The following is a 21,074-nucleotide window of genomic DNA, read 5'->3' on the forward strand; positions in this document are numbered from 1 at the left end:
AACATTGATAATGACAATGAGGAGATGAACCAGTGCTTGGGAATGAAGGGAAAGCTTTATCACATGATCTACCTCACTCAGATGAGGCATAACCACCAGCAGTTATAAGGTATTGCTGACCCCTTCAAGCAAAAGAAAACCACAACTGTGGCTAGTAGGTATATTAAACAAGGATGTTTTAGCAGCTTTCAAAGCAATCGCAAAAGGAATGCACACCACAAACAAAAGTGGAAATGAAAACCAAACCAAAAGCCAGGGTGTTTAAATGAAAAGCTTATTTGAACAGAAGAGGAAACCTCAGAAGAATCATCCTTTAACAAGTCAACAAAGAGGGCATCCAACAGTAGCAGGTAAAGTGAAAGACACCTGCAAGCAAATAAAAAAAAAAAACCAAAACCAACCAACCCCTAGTAGTCAAGCACAATCTTTACTACTTTGGTTCACTGAGCTTCAAATTGCCATATGAAAGTAGCCTGAGAGAGACTCCAGACCCCTTGTGAAAACGTGTAGGTGAAGCAAATACATACTAAGGTAATGTTTAAGGCCCAAAGTGAGAGTATCAAGGGATATCTGCTTGTAAGAGATGAGAGAGATACACTAATGCAGGGCGTTACTGAAGGTTGATCTTGTACCACTTTTAATGTTTCTGTTCTCATTCATCCATCATCTCTTATATGTGTATTGACAAAGGACCAGAGGTGAGCAAAAAAAAAAAAAGTATATTAAGAGATCAATCAGTACTAAGAAAACTAAAGAGAGTACATGCAAGCAACTGAATTCCTACAGAAGCTGCACATTATCAGCAGAGATGCTGTAAGCGACCATGTCCACACTCATTTAAAAAACAAGGTCCGGTTTAAGCAGTAGAACTGAGTATATTCTAAATAGCTCAGAGAAAATACAATGTTTCAAAAAGGTAACATTTAACAGCAAATTTCTTTACCAACAAAAACTTTCATGTGTTTTGCATCCACCTATATCATAACAAAGATGACAAAATGCCTTATGTTTACTGTTTACACATTTGTGAAGTCTGCTGTAGAACTTCACATACCGCTGCAAGTTTCCTGTTCCTTACTAAAAAAAAAAAAAAGAAAAAACATTTACCTTTTTAACAATGACAGGTGCAATGACTTTGGAGAGGGTTACTTTCCATTGATTTAAACTGGTTGAATTCTGCACAGAAGTGTTCTTTTATAGCGATGATGAACTGGGTTTTGTAACAGGACTGTGTGACTACAAATCAAAACTTGGAAGATGATAAACCTAGATAGTGCGAGGGTTGCTTCTTAGGAGGAGTGCTAAGCCAGAATATCCCAATGCTTTTCCGCTGACAGAATTACAGGAGATGAGAACACACTCACACCCTTACCATGAGATTTTTAATTAAAAAAAATAATATATGTATAAATATAGGGGCTGAAAAGAATATTTTGCAGTCATTAAGTACTAGTCAAAACCTATAAGCTACAGAGTACTCATGCCTTTTCCTTGCAGACCTCTATCCTTCTAAATAAAGAACATACAGGCTGTCAGAGCCTGGAATAAACACACACTCACGTGAAGTGCTTGAGAAATAAGTGCTCTCCTACATCCATGCAGAGTACAAGAAGTCAGTCAAAGCGATAAACACTTGGAATTCAACATGTAAGGCACACAGAGTTATCTTTTAGACTTCCTTGAAGTGTCCAGAAAGAACCGAATTCTGAAACAGATCTCATTTACAATCTAGATAGCAAGTCAGCTCCTCCTATGGGATAATTGCATGGCAGCTTATTACAGCTATCGGCTTAATTATGAAACATTCCAAACAACAGTAAAACATTTCATTGGTTAAAGCAAAATAAGCTCTTATTACTTTAACAAACAAGGTTCACTCCTCATGTTAAAAGCCCTTCCCTACTTGTAGCTCATGGTCCATCCAATCCAGGCCTGGCATATGCCAGTCACTGGTATCTTCTGACTGAACAAAACAGCTCTGCTAAGCTACATATACCTGACTACATATACCCTGGAAGACTTTTTGCCTGTGCAGAAATAATACAGGACCGTTGTGGCTTAATCCCAGCAGGCAACTAAGCCCTACACTGCCGCTTGCTCACTGCCCCTCCCCCAGTGTGGGGGAGAGAATTGGAAGGGTAAAAGTGATAAAACTTGTGGGTTGAGATAAAGGCAGTTTAATAGGTAAAGCTGAAATTGCACACACAAGCAAAGCAAAACAAGGAATTCACTCATTACTTCCCACTGGCAGGCAGGTGTTCAGCCATCCCCAGGAAAGCAGGGCTCCATTACACATAATGGTTGCTTGTGAAGCCAAGATGCTGCGACTGTGAATGTCCCTCCCTTCGACCTTCTTCCTGCAGCTTTTTGTGCAGACGGGGATGTCATAAGGTGCGAATTATCCCTTCGGTCAGTTGGGATCAGCTGTCCCAGCTCTGTCCCCCTCCCAACTTCTTGTGCATCCCCAGCCCACTCGCTGGTGAGGTGATGCAAGGAGCAGAAAAAGTCCTGACTGTATAAGTGCTGCTCAGCAATAGCTAAAATATCCCTGTGTTACCAACACTGTTTCCAGCACAAATCCAAAACATAGCCCCATACTAGCTACCATGGAGAAAAAGAACTCCACCCCAGCCAAAACCAGCACAGGGATAAACAGCATTGGGAATCAAAGAGAAAGAAAATCAAGAGATGTTATGTCAACATCGGGTGAATGAGGAACTGAAGGGCATAGACCCATTTGCCCAGAAAGTGCAATGAGTCAATGAAACCCTCACTGTAGCACAGGGGCAAGATTGCAGGGACCTGTTGGTACAAACAAGAGGAAGACATCATGCAGCAGGAACAATATGCTCCAAGAAGCCTGCTGATATCTGCTCACTTACAGCTTTCCATCAACATGGATTCTGACATCAAATGCTTCCCTCTTTCGATAACACTGAGTCACTAGTGGAGAATTTTAACATTAAAACCATCATTGCTACAGTGGACATTCACACAAAAAGGTTCTTTAGGTAACACCACACAGATAATTTAAAAGGTCACTGTTATTTATCAACAAGATGAACACCCACCACACCATATGCCCACAACCAGACTCTGAGGGGAAGGCACGTAATACTCAGCACACAGGAGGAATTATACTGTTGGGGGATTTAGAGAAGATTAAGAAAATGCAATGAAGTACATAGGAAGAAAAAAAAATCTAACCAATGTAAAACATTTATCTTGTTATGGGGGTTAAAGATAAACTGGATAATTTGAAGCCTGGCCTGAAAAAACTGGAGCACTTGTTAAATTCAGTAAAGCCCAGTTCATAATGGAAGCTCAGTACTGGGTCCAGTGTGTAGCAAGTCTCTGAAATTCTCCTGCTGTGAGCTATTCCCATCTTGAAATTTTGAGCATACTAGAAACTAGCATGATACACAGCTGTTATTCAAAAACAGCTTTTAAGATCTGGAAACTGAGTATTTGATAAACTTCTATGACTTAAGAGGAAATGTCTTATGATGCACACCCAGACAGGAACAGTTTAGAGGGAGGAGGGACTGGATTAACTGTCAACAGACAAATCTTTGCCCAACAAATTAGTTTGTGTCTGAATTTTTATAGGTACTAGATCAGTAATCAATTTTATCTCCACCCTAATTTTCCAACTGCAGCAACAGAGAACTGGGACACTGGAGCTAACACTCAAACTAATGAGTTGTGACAGATGTGACTGTGAGATACCAGAATTTTTTACTCATGGGCAGCTGCTAAGGTTGTACTGTTTAGGTCTGCACTTCCCCCACTCCCCCAGTGCTGGCCACATGACTTTTGTCACCAACATAAGTTTGTATGGATCAGCATCTACTGCAATAGGATCATCAAGTGAGCTTCAGGACTAATATGTGTTTTTTGTCAGAGTCTGAATGTTATATACAGGCAGTACCGCACACATAGAGCTAGAGCTGTGGATACAGCAGAAATATCTAAAAAAAAAAAAAAAAAAAACAAACAGAGAGAAAACCACAAGGTCAATTCTCATTTATTTGTTTTAATTGCTAGTAAGAGTGCTTGGTAACTCCTGTAAAAAGCTTGATGTTGCAAACTACCAGATATTTTAGTGCAACTGTTACTGAAAGTGCTCTCACTAAGTGTGCTTCATTTATAGGAAATGGCAGTATCATCCAGGGAGAAGATAAGTGATGTTTGCTGATATTACCTAACAAGATAAAAGAAGCTACTTGCTTAAGCATAGTTCAGAGACATTGGAGTTCCTAACATTTGGACAAAAGCATACAAGAAGAGAGACAATTTGAAAAATTCTAAAGCAAAGGAGACAATTGCAACTGTTTTTAGTGTAATACAAAATGCTCCAGCTGCCACGGAAAACTTCATCCAAATTCAGTTTTCAACTGGAAGAAACCTCAGGCCTTTACTTGACCTCTTTAAGATTTCTACCACTCCTGGAACATTACCAAGCCTTCTTTCCAATGAAACAGAAAACAAATGAGAAGCAAAGTGATCATCTGTCACTCCAGTGCTCCTCACTAACACTGATCCTAGAGGAAATCCAGTGAATTTAAGAAAAGCAGTGTGCAAATTAGATTTAAAATACACATAATTTAACCCCAGACCTATGGTATTTAATGTGATTAGTCTCAGACGTGGAAGAAAAGTTGATTACCCATACTTGAATTAAGTTTGATAACAAATACATAAACTGTAGCTAGATTAAGCCCATAATGAAAACAATCCTGTGAGCTCTCAACAGCAGCGTCAGGATGCTCTGACTGAGCTACTGTAAGGTTTATCAGCATCTTCCAATCTTCCAATATACCTTCCTGCAAACAGCAACAACGAATGTGAAGAATTTCTTTACACAAAGAGCATCTTTACGTAACATCATGTGATAATAATGCCCTGACTGAGGAGCTGGGAAAAGTACGGCAGTACAGGTCAGGAAGGGGACCACATAAGGAGGCTGGCACTCTGATAGTTAGCCAGTAACAAGACCTGCCCATAATCTCGTTTGAGCCCCTGATCTTGCTTTTTTTCAATTCCTCTACCCAGAAGCACCCTCCCCTCTGAGATACATCCGAGAGGTCAGATGTTTAAGATGTCAGATGTAACATAATAAGCGATTCATAACCATACAACAGGACTGTTACCATAGTTTTACTTAGGGCAGCAACAACCTTTTCGACATCGCAATGCACCTCCTGAAGAAAAAAGAAAGTTATTTTTTCAGTCTGAGAGACGCAGGGCTCGTCTGTCCAGCAGGATTCAGGGAATCCCAGGCTGGCTCTGCCCCGTCTAGGACACAGCTCTGCGCAGTGGAGGGACCCGGGCCGGCCTCATGCAGGGAGGCACAACCAGAACCCACCGGGTCAGAGCAGGGACACCGAGCAACACATCCCCAAGTAAAATCATGGAACGAAGGAAGGATTGTGAAGCGATTCTCTACTCGGAAGGAACACCTTGCCTGCCAAATCCAACAGCGCAATGACTGGGAACTAAACGGAGGAATAGAAAAGCACCACAGAATGGTTTGGGTTGGAAGGGACCTTAAAGAGCATCCAGTTCGACCCCCCCTCGCCGAGGGCAGGGACGCCTCCCTCTGGATCGGGCTGCTCAAAGCGGCCTCGAAAAGGGACCCTGTTTTGGGTCAGCCGGTTCCTCGGCGCACGCTGCCCCTCGCCCAGACACAAACCCGCAGGAAGCCAGCACCGGGCACGGTTTCTCTGCCCGAGTTGAACAAAGCGGGAGAAACGAGACACGGAAAAAAAACCAACCCCAAGCGCAGGAGCAGGCGCCGCGGCAGCTCCCGCCCTCCCGCCGGCCACACGTGCGCCCGAGCCCGGAGGCTGCGGGGCCGCCCCGCTCCGCGCCCCCCGCCCGCTTTCACTTTCTTTTCTCGCCCAGGACCGCACCCCGGGCACCGGGCGGGCTCGGGGCTGGTGGGAGCCGCCCCCCGGGCCGCCCGCAGGCCCCCACGACCCCGGGCAGCGAGAAGGCGTGTGTGGGGGTGGGGGGTGGGGGGGTGTCCCGGCCGGGGGCGGCGCGGCCCGGGCCCCGCGGTGGAGCCAGGCCCGACGGGAGCCCCAGACCCCAGCCCCGCCGAGGCGCGCCCCCCTCACCCCCCGCCCCGCTCCCCACCTTGTAAGAGTCGGTGGCGAGGAGGATGTTGAACTCGGCCCCCGCCGCAGCGCACTCCATGTCGCCGAGCCCGAGGAGGCGCCGCCGCCGGCACGGACAGGACTGGGCTGCGCCGCCGCCGCCAGGCGCTCGGGGCGGAGGGGCGGCGCCAACGGCACCGCGGCGGGAGGGGGCGGGCACCGCGCGGGGACCCCGGGCCGCTCATTGGCTGCGCCGCTCCCCCCGCGCCGATTGGCTGCGCGGCTCCTCGCGCCGCCGATGGACTGGCTGCGCCGCTCCCCGCCCCGACGATCGATTGGCTGAGCGGCTCTCTCCTCTCTGACTGGCTGCGCGGCCCTTCGCACCGCTAGATGATTGGCTGAGCCGCCCCTCGCCTCGCTCGCCGATTGGCTGCGCCCCTCCCCGCCCCGCCCATTTGCCGCCTCCGAGGGAAGCGCCGTGAGGTCACGGCGCGGGCGGGGCGGGGCCGGGGAGGTGGGGGGGGGAGGGAGGAGGGAGGAGGTGGCTCGTGCTGCACGTTCCCTGCCGCTGGATGCCGGGCGGGGCTCCCCGGGGACGTCACCGCGCCCCGGGGACGGGACAGGCGGGTCGGGCCGCGGGGTCCCGGGGCGCCGCTGTCAGTCGGACACAGAATGGGGGAAGGGGCTGGAACTAAGATCACCCAACCCCCAACCCCCCTGCGACGGGCAGGAGCACCTGACACCGGATCAGCGGCTCAAAGCCCCGTCCGAGCTGGCCTTGAGCACCTCCAGGAAGGGGGCAGCCGCGATTTCTGTGGGCAGCCTGGGCCAGACCCCCCAACACTCACAGGATAAAAAAAATATTCCTAGTATCTAAGCTAAATCTAAGCTGAAAGGAGGTTGTGGAGAGGAAGGAGCTGGCCTCTTCTTCCAAGTGACAGGGGACAGGACGAGAGGAAATGGCCTCAAGCTCCACCAAGGGGAGGTTCAGGCTGGACATCAGGAAAAAATATTTCACGGGAAGGGTGATTGGGCACTGGAACAGGCTGCCCAGGGAGGTGGTTGAGTCACCTTCCCTGGAGGTGTTTAAGGCACGGGTGGATGAGGTGCTGAGGGATGTGGTTTAGTGATTGATGGGAATGTTTGGACTCAATGATCTCGGGGGTCCTTTCCAACCTAGTGATTCTATGATTCTGAATCTCCCCTCTTTCAGCTTAAATCCATTCTGAAGGGGAACAGGTATAAACTGGAGAGGGGCAGATTTAGGCTAGACATAAGAATTTCTTCAGCGTGAAGGTGGTGAGGCTCTGGCACAGGTTTCCCAGGGAAGCTGTGGCTGCCCCATCCCTGGAGGTGTTCAGGGCCAGGTTGGATGGGACCTTGGGCAACCTGGTCTGGTGGGAGGTGTCCCTGACCATGGCAGGGGGTTGGAACTGGATGATCTTTAAGGTCCTTTCCAACCCAAACTATTCTGTGATTCTACCCCTGCACTCCCTGATAAAGAGTCTCTCCCCAGCTTTGATGTACGTCCCCTTCAAGTACTGGAAGGCTGCTATAAGGTCTCCCCAGAGCCTTCTCCAGGTTGAGCAACCCAAGCTCTCTCAGTCTCTCCTCACAGGGAAGGTGCTCCAGCCTTCTGATCATCTTCATGGCCCTCTTCTGGACTCACTCCAACAGATCCATGCCCTTCCTGAGCAGAGGACTCTAGAGAACTGACACGTAGGTCAGAAATTACATGTGAAGATATGTAATGCCCACAAAAGCTTTCTTCATTACCCATTACAGTTGTAATTGATCTTCTAATCTGCGAAAATACTTGAGGTCTATGGATCCCCTGTTGCTATTGTTTTAATTGTGCTGTGGTACTAGCAAATGCTGCTCTTGGAGCAATTAGTTTCTGGCACAGTTGTGGCACATCCAAGATGGGATGAAGATGGTCTTCGTGCTCTCTGCTAATAAGACGTGCTGACAGCGCTACTGGTCAGTACTGTATTAAAAAAGCTACTTTATTAGTGTTTGCTGTAAAACCGTTGGTGAATTAACACTTAGGCTGATAGTTGATGACACACAAATCAAACCTCAAAATTGTATAGCTTTTAACTGTTTAATAAGATGATTCAGAAAAAATGGTTTTCCACAAGTTAGATTTTCATAGAAATATGAATGTCCAAGAAAAATGTGAGGAATAACATCAGGAAGGGGATCCGGGTATTTTGGACCTGCTTCTGCATCGCTCCTGGTTGATCTGTTACTGGACTGTGAGCCACAATCTTCTTATTACCCCTGCATGCCCCTGTTGACTTCAGCATGCTCTTGCTTAACGCCATTTCATGTAAGAGGAGCACCCATTCTTTTGTTTAATTGTCAGTGTTTACCATTAAGATACTTATATGCCATTCTAAAAAAATAGTAAACACTGACAGCTACCAACAATCATCAAGCTATATGAAACTACTTTCATTAGTTTTCTCAGGAGGGAAAGGGTTCCTACAGAGTAGGCAAAAGTCAGTGAAGCAGTTGGAAACATTAAGAAAAGATGCATATCAGGAGTTTCCTGTATGCTTCTCTCTCCCAGTTTCTCTATGTGCTCTTTTGCAACAAAATCTGGTAGTAGCAGTGGTTATTGCTGTTATTGCTATTACCCACCATGAACTTAAAACAAACTCTTATCATTGTCTTGAATTGTCCACTTCCTCTTGTTCAGTCCCATGGATGTGAAATTATCTTCTTAGCATTACTTCCCCATCACAGCAAAAAAAAAACCAAACCAAAACCAAACAAATCCAACAGATGATATTTCCATTTTCTTCTTCAGGGTTCTCTGTAGCTCTTTGCCATCTTCTCTCTCTGTCTTGTTTGTTGCTACATAGCCAACCTGATCCACTCTTTTCCATTGGCAAAATTCAAAGTGTTGTTTACATGTAGTTCCACATCCTCCTTAAATATATAATGATTTTTCTGAAGTTGTCTGGACTTGACTCCTCCTTAATTCCTTCTGAAGATTCCTTTCATAGTGTCCCATCAATAAAACAAAATGATTAGGGAATATTTTGAAATTATATACAAATCTCCCTTCTTTTGTCCCAAAGTTTTCTTCTGTGATGTTGTTTTATGAAGAATCAGTTGTAGTAAGAAGAATTTTCCTTCTTACTCTGTCTTTTATCTGTGTATCTTTCATGGTTAATTTTCTCTGCCACAAAGGGCAAATCTTCATTTTTGTTTGGAAAGTTGGTTTTGGTATAAGGCAGATCAGTAAAGGAAAAAATAAATCAATTTGATCAGATCAGTCTTTTATCTTAATTGTTGCAAGAAATTAGAAAAGTCAGAGAAATACTACAGAGCTTTTTTTTAAAAAAAATTACATTTCTTGCTACAGAATTCTGCTGATACATCTTGATGATCTGTGTAGATAGAGTTTTTAATTGTCAGCATCTTCCTCCTCCTCCTCCTCCTGGCTTTTTCTTGTATCTTACGACATGCCAGAACTTAAATAATGGTTTAATTTAGCTCGTAAGAACATATCTAAAGCTGTATCTGTAATGAAATATTGTAAAGTTAGGACACTTCAGAGTATTAATAGAAAATGGTATTATACTAAACAGAACTATACTAAATCATGGTTTGCTGGTGGAGAGAATGTATTTTAGCTTTGGAAAAAAAATTAAATAACACTCTTGCAGCACTAGATGATGGGAGCATAGTTACAATGGCAGAAGAGAAATAATCCTAGGAACATCAAACAGTTGATTCCTGTGCTGTATTTGTCATCTGTTTTCTGTGAAACAGACTTTGGACTGTTCATCTAGTTTATTGAAATCAATATTTGTAATGTATGCAGGGATTAACTTCTCTCTTTGGATAGAACTACACCAAGAAGTCATGTTCTTCAATTTAAATGTGAGTTTAGCAGAAGTGTCTCTGATGCCATTTAGCTTGCTGATAGAGTTGGAGTTCTTCGATAACTATCTTTAACATTTTCCTTTGGCATGTGAGATATTTTTAGAGGTACTCATTTTAGGTATTTTTAATAAACAAAGCTTTTTAATAAATTCATAATAATCCAGGGTCATGATATTGTTCCCCAGGATTTTCTGATAATAAATGATATTCTGCTAACAGAGGTGTCTGGTCAGCATTTTATGTGTATAAAGTCTACAATGTAGTCTGCTGCTATATTTGGAGAAAAGCTATTCTGCAAATATGTTCTCAGGTTGATGTTTTAGGAGGTATACGGAGAGCCCAATTCAGATGGATATTAGGTTATATCTCTTCTTCTATCACTATTGCAAAACTTGGTATTTATTTCGTCTAGCCATGAGAATTGCATCACAGTTGCACAGCAGATCCATGTGACTGAAATTTCTGCATGTGCCGTGTTATGCATAGATGGTGAATTTTTCCCTCTAAAGAGTTTCTGGTTCTTTTGGTCAATAATTCTAAGCCTGAATGAATCCCCTGTGCTCCCTTTATCTTGGTGTTAGTTCCAAGACATATCGACAGATTAAATGTCAATATTATCTCTTATTTTTCTCTTTAAATGTGCTGGCAAAATAACAGAATTTTAGCTGTACTCCTTTGTGCTTTTTAATGCAACCAGTGCTTATGGTGGTGTTTAAGCTTATAATGATTGGCAACAAGACCCTCAGTGCATGACAGCCAGGCGGGTGTTGCTGGAGTTATCGGACATCTGTCACTCTCCACCTCGGCGCATACAATTCTTTGCTGTGGATCTATGAGGAAAACAGAGTGGAGCCTGTAGACTTTTTTCCCCTAAGGCTAAGTCTCCTAAATCTCCTTTTATCCTTCCTAAAGCCTCCCATCCTACATCATTCTGCAGCATCACAGTGTTTCTTCTGTGTTCTTGTAGCATTCTTTCGCCTTGGATACCTGGCTTGGACTCCAGAGTTAATCAGTGCATAATTAGTTAAGATCATCTAAGTAGATTTTAGTGGGCTCAATAATTTAATTCTCATTGCTAAATAGTATCCATCAATAGTCTTGTTAAATGGTATCCCAATCACAAAGAATCATGGAGAGGTAGATTATTTTGTACAGAAGTGAATGAAAAAATTCTGACACATCATTTTAAATCATATTCAGTGAATGAAGCAAGTCTACTATTTCTCCCCTGTAGTTTATCCAAGGGCTTATATGGAAGTCTGATTAAATCATGACTCAAAATACTCTTTAAAAATTATGTGCTATGCAGACTGTATAAATAACTGGCTATGATATGTATGAAAAATAAGAGGAATTGCTTCATTTATGCAGTATATAGGACAAGGTTAAATCTAGTGCAGGAGTTTGTTTACAGGAGTTGGCAGATTGTTCTGGTGAGCAGTCACACTAGATTATATGTCATTTGATATTTAGATGTTTTGTCTCTCTGTGTGTATATATATTTAAACCTTCCTAATATTCTGTTGGGATACTGCTTGACAGTCTGCCTGCTGAAGTTGTGTTCAGTCCATGTTATAGAATCTCTTTTTTAAGCTCTAGCTACCAAGAGATGCTTATATGACCTAGGTCAGCAAGATTCAGACCTCAGCCGAGCTAACCTTCAAATGTTTTTCAGGTTCTGTGCTTCGGAGTGTGAGTCACAGCAAGTCAGTTCTTTATACCTTCTTAAGAGCTGTGTCTTGCCATTAGGTCTTATCTTCGGAAGTCAATGCTGTATTTCTGCTGGGGGTTGGATTATTGGCTTCCCAGGCATGCTGCGAGACTTATTGCCTTGATTTTCAGGAGATTTTTTTTGTGGCTTTGTATCATAGCATCTCAATTTTTATTCTTTGGCAGGCATTGCATAAACAGTATTGAGGTTTTTGTGTGTCTTCAAAGAGCAACAGAAGTTCAGTGACTTCATCATTCAGACTAATGTGAAGCTGAGATAAACTGAAAATGCTGTCATACAGATGGATGAATGCCCTGGGACATCCTGAAGTTTCCTGTGTTACAGAGGTGCCTGACTGGTTCTGCGTAGTCATTGTGGAGCCAGCACAGTTCACCAGCTGTGGCTGAGTCCTGAGACTCCCTCAACAAAGAGCCACTCAGCTGGATCTGCACTGCATTTTTTCGTTCCTTAAGATTCCTCATGAGCTGGATGACAAGTAAGTATTGTGCATGGATATTTGACTGCATCTGTCTAGCATCAGCTTGGATTGAGAAGGACCTTCCTGACCAGGAGCTTGTTGGATCTAATGTGGCTCCATGAAGTTAAAGGTGTTGCCCTTCTGAGCCTTCCTGGTTTTGTACTGTGCTACAGCTATACAGTGAATGGGGCTGGCTTGGGTCAGTAAAGCTTATTCTTCGTGTTCCAGGTCATATAAAAATGGCTAAACCACTTCCAGATCTGAATTGACTCTGAAGCCGTTTAACCTTGTTTGTGCAGTGCTGTCCTGAGTCAATAAATTTTGCATTAACAACCTTTGAGTTATACAGAGTGTGTCCATGGCACAATTTAAGTGCAACTGAAATAACCCTCTACAGACAGCTGAGCAATGGTTGTGGAGTGTGGAGCAGACTGTGGAGTGTGTGCAAGAAGGGAGCTGATCACCTGGATCACCAGAGCTGACTGGATCATCTGTGCTTGGCCCACGTATCAAGGTTCCCAAGAATTGAAACAGCTGCATTTCTTTTTCTTTTACATCAAGTAAACACAAAGTATTCTCTTTGCCTCCCAAAACAAGTACCCAGAGGCTCAGCTAGGGCAAATAAAGTAGAGTTCATCATAATGAATGCATCTGGCTTTTACAGGAAGAAGACTGAAGTATTTCCAATAAATGTATTTCAGGATTCAGAAGATCTTCTAAGTAGTTTACTCAGCAGTGTTTGACCCATGGTGAATTTGTGATGTTATGACGTAGTGTGAAGATTTTACTGCTGTTTGTCTGGAATAATATTTGTAATTGAATCAGTTTTTTTCTGCTCCGGAGTAAAACAATAAATAGTGAGTCTTCTGGAAATGAGACCATTTCTAGCTATGTGCTTGTTTATTGCCTAATGTGATGAGGACTGATTCAAACCAGAGTCTCTGCACTAACACAGTAACAACAGCAAATGCAGTGTCTCTGGGGCTATGCTGACTTTTGTGTGGTGGAGGAATGAGAAACCTGAAGCTAAAGTGATGAATTTTTGTTATGTATTTCGCCATACACAGTATGTATTCAGACAGGAGAGAGACACTGTATATCTAGGTAAAACCACAAATTTGGCAACACCTGCCACACCACTGAGTTAGCACAACATGCAAACTTCACCCACACTACTACAGTTACATCTGAGGACCAAATGTCAGTTGTCCAGTTTGGAAAGATGGAAGATCACTTCCTAAGGATCCAGGTCTCCCTGTTCCTTCTAGCAAGCTGAAGGTTATATTTCTCTTTGATTTCTACCTATCTGGGAAGAAAAGACAAAAACTGGAACCCCCTAGAAACGCTGATTGCCCAGAATTTCTGTTTTCATTGTAGAGACAACATGGAAAGTTACCCATATTTAGTGATTGCTGAGTTTCGTAATTTCTATTATGGTTTTGCAGAAGAATACCTGAAGCAAAACAAGATAAATCAACACATCTGTAAAAAGCAGCAGATGAGCAAACACTCAGCATTTTGCTACAACCAATCGCTGAGAGGAGTTGCTATTTCCAGTCTCCTCACATGAACTTCAGCCTTGAACTGTCTTTTCTCTGCAGTTGTGTTAAGGGACTCAGACACTTTCTACTTAGGCTTGATCATGTAACATGCAGTGCCTTTCCAGTGAGCACTCTGAGCTGCTGACTTCAGTACATTCAGGATCTTGTATGCTGTTTCTTTAAAGAGAAAGAGAGAGGAATAATTTATTTATGCTCTCTGAGAGAATGGTATAGAGGGCAAGCTGTACTGAACAGAGAGTTTTCTAGCAAAAAATATCACAAGGCTACAAAATGTATAGCAGTACAAGTTTTTTAAAAGTGTTATTTTTTCCCTTGCACCCCTCTGAAAGGGATCTGGGAGGTTTATCAGGCAAAGACCTTAGCCCCACTGATCCCAAAGAGTGTGAATATCTAGATTATAAATGGAATTGGACAGATCCTCAAGTGTTGTCCATTTTCATAACAATTCATCACTGATTATAGTTTGACTAGGGGAAAAATTAAGACTGTTTCAGTCAGTCAGCACTGGTATTTGTAACTGTGGTTGGAACTGTGATGCTGCATAAGGATGCAGGGCTGTTCTGCTAAGTCATCCTAGCTGTAAGTAAGAAAACGCAGCATACAGATACAGGATCATTTTTCCTCACTCAGTGCTGGTGCATGCGAACTGCTGCTGGACCGTACCTTGGCTTGTGCTTCTCTTGTGCTGAAGTGAAAGGCAGAATTGTCTAGGAGAGCACCTTTGACACTGGGGGAATCCTCATGGAGACGTATGTTTGGGTTTGGATTTTGCTGCTTCTTGAGGTAACAGTGAAGGGGAAAGAGATGGTTTTAGAATATTAGCCTGATTCCATAACCAGCAAAAACTACCTCAGATGCTTAAATTTAGGATGTTAGCAGTTTATTAACTTAAGCAGGATTAAAGTCAGCATGTTTGGTGAATAATTGCAGAAGCAATGAAGTAGTGAATGTGTGTGTACTCATTTGCAGAGCTGGAGATTTTTCTTTTGATGTCTCAAACAGAAATGATCTCTGAAAAAAAGTGTTTTGTTTTTGTTTTAAAAGTGATCTTACAGAATATTTGCACTGTGCATAGGGCATTTTGCTCCCCAAGATCTCTGTGGACAGTTTTATGTGAAACGCAGAGTCATTGGAGCAGCAGACACCCTCCTAGAGCAGTGCCCCACAATCCTGATGGTGCAGATGAGATGTAGTTTTTTTTCTGCTCTCTTTCAGATCCAATCTATCTTCAGTTTTCTCCACAGTAGATGACGCTGAGCAGGCTGGCATGCAGCCTAGACTCACCCATAGCCAGCTAGTTAGGGAGCTGTGCTGGAGGGCATGGACTAGGAGTGACTGCGTGGCCTCTTTCTGTAGTGCTGCTGTTTAAATGTGAGGGCAGTTTTCTGCTCTCACTCTGCACATGGAAAAAGATTGCAGCTGTATTTTGCGAGGGGCTTAATCCCATGAGTGTGCACAAACCATGGCCTGGAAATGCTCTCTGGGTGTTGTCTGTGGATGCTGATGGGCTGAAGAGAAGCAGGGACTGAAGCAGTCAGGCTGTGGGCATGCACAGAAGCAAGCTGACAGACATCAAGAAGGTCTTTGGGCTAAACAGGCAGGCATGTGCTACACTACACTATACAGTTTTCTGCAAATGGTACATTTGGATTTAGGTCTCTTTTTTATTTTTAAATTCAATTCTACTTTACTCACCTTTGTCCTAATTTTAATTTAGTGTTTTGTAATTAAGCATGAAATGAAAAATGGAGAACAGCGTGGCAGAGGAGAAAAGCAAGGGGAACTTTATGCATCAGTTTCAATATCGATCAGACTGATGCACAAGTTAAAAAAGCACATTACCTCAAATTATGAGGTGTTACAAGAGGTGCTGGGAATTGGAAGGAAAAGCTGCTTGAGCCTAGGAGGAAGAGAGATGTCAGGCATGCAATGTAACAGCTTGCGCTGCATTAGGAATCAATGTGGGATCCCAGTTTGAGCTATTTGATTTGAATTACACCTACCCAACAGATACCTGTAGGGGCTGGCTTTTCCCTTTCACTTTGGTCATATTTGCAGAGTCTGTTGACCTGATAAGTTCCAGTGAACTGAATTACAGCACAGCCCCGTGCACACTGTGTTTTCTTGCCAGCTTCTCTTCTCCTCCTGTTTTGCCATGCTCCCTGAATTCAGTTCCTGCCTACAGTCTCATTTCTTCCTCAGTGCTCTTGAGAAATGAACTGAATAATTAAAATACACCCCTGAAATCTACACTTATTTATAGCTAGTCCTTCCTCTGGGATTATTAGCAAGGTGTCTTATGTTTTTTTCTCTGTAAGTTTGTTCCTGAGATCTCAAAGTTAGTGGAAACAGAAGTGAGATTTTAAACAATAATTATAAAATTGTCATCTCACAAATAGTAATTGTGAGATGAAACAATAATCAGCCCTCTGGCAGTTTTACATTTTAAACATGGAAATGAGATAATCTTTAGCAAAACAATTAAAAAAATCAGTTGATCGGGTAACAAGTAATAATCATGGTCAAGGCAAGAAAGACAGCTATGAAGTTCCAGTCTCACATAGGTGATGTGAGAGCTCCAGGTGCAGTCAGGAATTCAGACCTTGGAATTAGAGGATATTCTGGGATGCGATGGTGTATGTGTAGTCTCTAAAACCATCATGTTATTTTCAGCTGGAGAGAGAGAGGAGGTGCATCGTGATGGGAGATAGGTGAGCAAGTCCTTGGCAAGTCCTGAGCCCATTTCTTTTCCTACCATTTCTTGTTGGATCCCAGGCAACTCACTTAAACTCTGTATGATAATTCATAGATCCATGGAAGGTCCCTAGTCTGGCCTGCTGCTCAAAGCAGGTCAATAAGGAATTCAGACCGTATCGTTCAAATATACTGTGTCATCTTCAAAATTTCCAAGGGCAGACGTTCTTCAGTGTATCTGGACAATTTGTTCCAATGCTCAATTACAATTAAGCTGGAACCTCCCCTGTTTCAACCTCCTTGTAGGCATTGAAGGGCTGCTATTAGGTGCTCCCTAAACTCTTCTCCAGGCTAAACATTCTCAGCCTCGCTTCATAGGGCGTATGTGATCTGGTCACATTGGATGAGTCAAGATTTCTCAAAAGATACTTGCCTCAATCTTCTTCCAAGGAAGAAGATTTCTCTTTTGCTCCCCTCTCTGGGCACAATAGCCCAGGACACTTTGCTGGTGAAGTCTGCGGTGAAGGAAGCACTGAGCACATCAAACTTATCTGTGCCCACTGCCTCTAAATCACCCATCCCATTCAGCAGCAGGCCGATGTTTGTTTATTCTTTTAATGCTAATACAGCAGTAAAAGCTCTTGTTGTCCCCATTGTTCTTTGCAAGTTTCAGCTCTAGCTGAGCTTTGACTTTCCTGACATCATCCCTGGGCAATGTTCTAATATTTCCTTTGACAGCCTTTGTCCGTCCCATCCATTCATCCATCCATCAATCCCAGCATCCCAGAACTCAGCCAGTATGTCTTGTCTCCCAGTGTCTCAGTGATTCCAGTGATATCGTAGCTCTGTACCTAGATGCAGAGATCTAGCTGCTCCTGATGTATTTTCTGGCCAATGTATTTGTGTACGGGCATTTGAGATGTCCCCTTTGCACCTATTTTATCCTTCCCAAGGGCTCTCTTGGTCCCATGACCTTGTCTCATGTACTTAGCACCCTGACATCCCTTGCTTAACTTGCAAGCTGTTGTCATCGTTCCCTGATGTGTCTTGTTTGAAGTCCTCTTTTCCAGTTGGCAAGTCTGTTCCTCCCCTGAACATGAGGATGGTTGTACTTTTCTGTCTTAACAGCATATCATAATAATAAGTACATGAAAAAAATTGTGAGCACTACTGGTTGAAAAGAGAAATATCTCCCTTATGATAAACTTGTGTATGTGATGAAAATTTGTTATGTTAGAAACAAAGGTAGAAATGTCAGTATTTGATGTGGAAGCATTTCTTGATTATTGTTTTAAGATAAATAAAAATGTTTTGTTATAAGTCTTCAGAAAGGTTGAAATGAAGGTGGGAAGCTTGCCTTCAAAACACCTGCTTCCCCTGCAGTGCACTTGGATGCTGTCCATGGAACCCCTCACAGCGGGATGTAGGGAACTGGGAAACTGAAGTGCTGGGAAGAGTGAATGAACCTGGAAACATTTGACTCAATGGTTGGAGTCTTTCTGGGCTCCTCACTCTCTGTCAGAGCATTAAATAAGGCTGGGTCATCCATACCTTTGGGGTTTCCTGGAAGGCTGAGATGTTCTAGTCTTATAAATGGGTTGGCGACAAGCAAGATAAGGTTTTAATTGATATTTTTGTTTTAATAAAAAAACTTTTTAAAGCCTATATGTATTCATGAGATGTGTTAGTTCTAGCTACTCAATATTACCTACCTGTTAAGTCAGAAAATTCCCCAACCAGTTGCTCAGACAGTACTGCACCACTGTTTCTCTGTAACGCAGGCAGTTGGGAACCTAGGAAATGGTGGCCTCTGTCATCACAACCAGAAATGGTAGAAGACCCTGAATATTGTGCCAGCAGTTAGAGGAAGGTGGCTACAGTGTGGTACGTGAAGTAAGTGTTCCCCTTTTACTATGCACTGGCAGTAACCTCTTCATGAAGTTAGCTTACTCTTCTTGATGACTCTCTTTTTCAAGTGAGCTGATTGGAAGAGCCATCAGATTAAGGAATGTAGATTAAAATTGTGGATGGCACCCTTGAAGGAAACTACAAGCACTTTGAGAAATTCCTGTAGTCAACATTTTGTCTGATTGTTGACTCCATGTAAAAGTAATTTGGAACAGTTCTGGTTCAGGAGGTGAGCTCACAATGGTGGGACAAGTTGGTATCAGCAACAGAAACTGAAATCTTTCTCCATGTACATAATTCTATGTACCTTTTGAGACAGATTTTAAAGTCTGTAAATTCCTCATAAGGAACCAGGAACTTCTATAACTCCTGAGAATACTTCTGTGAATACTGATGTGATTTATTCATGTATAAAAGACTACGTTGTATTTTATCTTCTGTGAAATTTCTGATCTTCATCTGGGTTATCTGGAAAATCATAGTGAATTCCTACATAGATTTAATGCTCTTGATTATAAGTGCCTAGAGAAAACCTGGACTTCATTTAACATTTTCTGAGCAACCTCTAGCAGTTAGCATAGAAGTAGTACGACTGAAGTGCTTTAATCTTGTACCACTTGGGTCTGTGTGGCTCTACCTGGCATTTAGTGGCAGTCATGCAAGTACAGACATTCTAATTTTTAAGGGCACTGCTGGAGCATAACTTCTACTCATTTTGTACATACTGATTACATACAACTTACCTAGGAAATGGGGAAGGTTAAGAAGAGTCAAATTAAAATACTTGGGCCTTGTTTCATTCTCTGTTACACTGATATAAAATATGTGTAAGCATATTGAAATCAGCAGTAATTACTGCTATGTCAAACAAGCATAATTATTACAGTATTAAGCAAATTTAAGCTGACATTTTCTCCTTTTCTGGTTTAAGTGAAAAGGAGATGTGACCTCTGATTCAAAAAAAAGGCAAAATACTTCATTAGCACAGTATGTCAAAACATCCTTTTTTATGATCCATGTCCAGTTTGCTTAAATCTTAACAATTAAATCCTTCAAAGATCAATAAAGACCTGAAGTGCTAACAAATTTCCTTTAACATTCTGGATAAAACCAGATTTTTAAATAATGAATTAAACTGATATATGTCACATCAGTGTGACTCTAGATCATATCAATATCAAGCCTGTTAAACTTAATCTGATTAAACTCACAATGGTTGGATTTATTTTATTAAAAACACTAGCAGGAACAGATTCTTATCTTCTATGGACTTGCCAGTGGGCAAGATGAAAGATATATTCTCTTACTAAGATGGACTGCATTTTTACATTACAACTGTCAATTGCTAACTCTTTATGCCATTATCTGAAGGTCTTGCATTACAGAATGAAATGAGAAGCTTCAACATCACTGTATGGCCATATACAAATTGTTGAAAGGTTTTGCTAATGCCATTAATGCAGTTAGATTTTTAAAACATACCTTCCTTTAATGGAAGGTTGATTACATATACATTCTGTAGTAAATGCCTTTTTCTTTACATCACACAGATTTTTTAATAGATTGTTTCTCCAAGAACTGAAATTTTACATTTTTCTGTTGGTTGCTGCATCAGATCAGAAGCTGAAAGAGATTTGAGACAAGGATTTATACTCTGTGGTTTTCTGTGGGTTTATTGTCTTATAGATCCTTAAATATTTTTTTTAAAATAAGAATATTAATCCTGCAATATGAATATATTTCCCATCTCTTCAGCTTAATTGGAACAAGGATCTTCAGGTTATTTTTCACATGTAGTCAAACACTGTTATGTTGTATTGTAAAGTCATTTCAGTTCAGGGAAAGGATATTTCCAAATACATGAGATATTTTGATCAATAAGATCATAATCAAAAAGAATATATTTCATACTTCTATATCAGTCTGCCCTCCTAGGATCTTAGAGTCCTTTGAACATCAAAGGAATGAACTCTATAAAATATATCAAGTAAGTAACTTATCATTTTCATTTAATAAATAGGGAAATTTAAGACCTACAAATTTGTAACTATTTTTTAAATGGCCACCTGGGATTTTCTGGGCAAAGATTTTGTCTCAGGCTCTGAGTTCAGAACAGCTTCAAGCATTTAATTATGTTTAGCCCTTGAATTTTTAATTCCATGTAGTCATCTGGAAGAGTTAGATTTTTTCTGTGGTGCTTTTGTCACTGTGTGCACCTCATTCTCTGACCACTCCACTTTGTGTTGCTCCATGAACAATAGTGTAGTTCTTTTCTACTTCAAAGAAGCCCTTTACTCAGCAGCTGCTGCCAGAGCTCATTGACCTGGGTGCTATTGGCTTATTGGCATGCATTTTGTTGTAGTTTGCTATTATTCCTTTTGGGTTTCCCCTACTCCCCCATTCTTTTTGCTATCATTATAAATTTTCTTTATTCAGTTTAAATTTAGGGGTTTCCCTGTGTTTCGCTTTTTGCTTCTTCTTTCTCCTCAAACAAAGGCAGGTGACCTGGGATCTAGAAATGATGTTGATCATATGAGGCTGTGCTAGAAGTGATTCGCTGCCAGGAGGATTTTGTAGCAGTACTGCTAGAAGAGGATTCTTATAAGCAGCAAAGTGGTTCAAGATTTAGGGCAGTAATTGTATGGTGAAGGGCTCATAAAAAATTATCTCACTTAAGGTGATTAAAATGAAGGCTTTACTGAAATCATCATGGTGCAACA

The 21,074-nt window shown here is 42.2% G+C and overlaps 1 protein-coding gene across 2 annotated transcripts in view; it reads right to left on the reverse strand.

Moving 5' to 3' along the window:
• The window catches only part of NAMPT (nicotinamide phosphoribosyltransferase), a 29,520-nt gene extending 23,256 nt beyond the window's left edge, over window positions 1-6,264 (reverse strand). For both annotated transcript variants that reach the window (XM_069882092.1, XM_069882021.1), the window contains exon 1: window positions 6,142-6,264. In XM_069882092.1, coding sequence (XP_069738193.1) covers window positions 6,142-6,201 — 60 coding nt within the window. In that variant the 5' untranslated portion in view covers window positions 6,202-6,264. The remainder of the gene's footprint in view (window positions 1-6,141) is intronic.
• Window positions 6,265-21,074: the final 14,810 nt, after the last annotated feature.

The sequence above is a fragment of the Phaenicophaeus curvirostris genome, chromosome 1, assembly GCF_032191515.1.
Source record: "Phaenicophaeus curvirostris isolate KB17595 chromosome 1, BPBGC_Pcur_1.0, whole genome shotgun sequence".
NCBI lineage: Eukaryota > Metazoa > Chordata > Aves > Cuculiformes > Cuculidae > Phaenicophaeus > Phaenicophaeus curvirostris.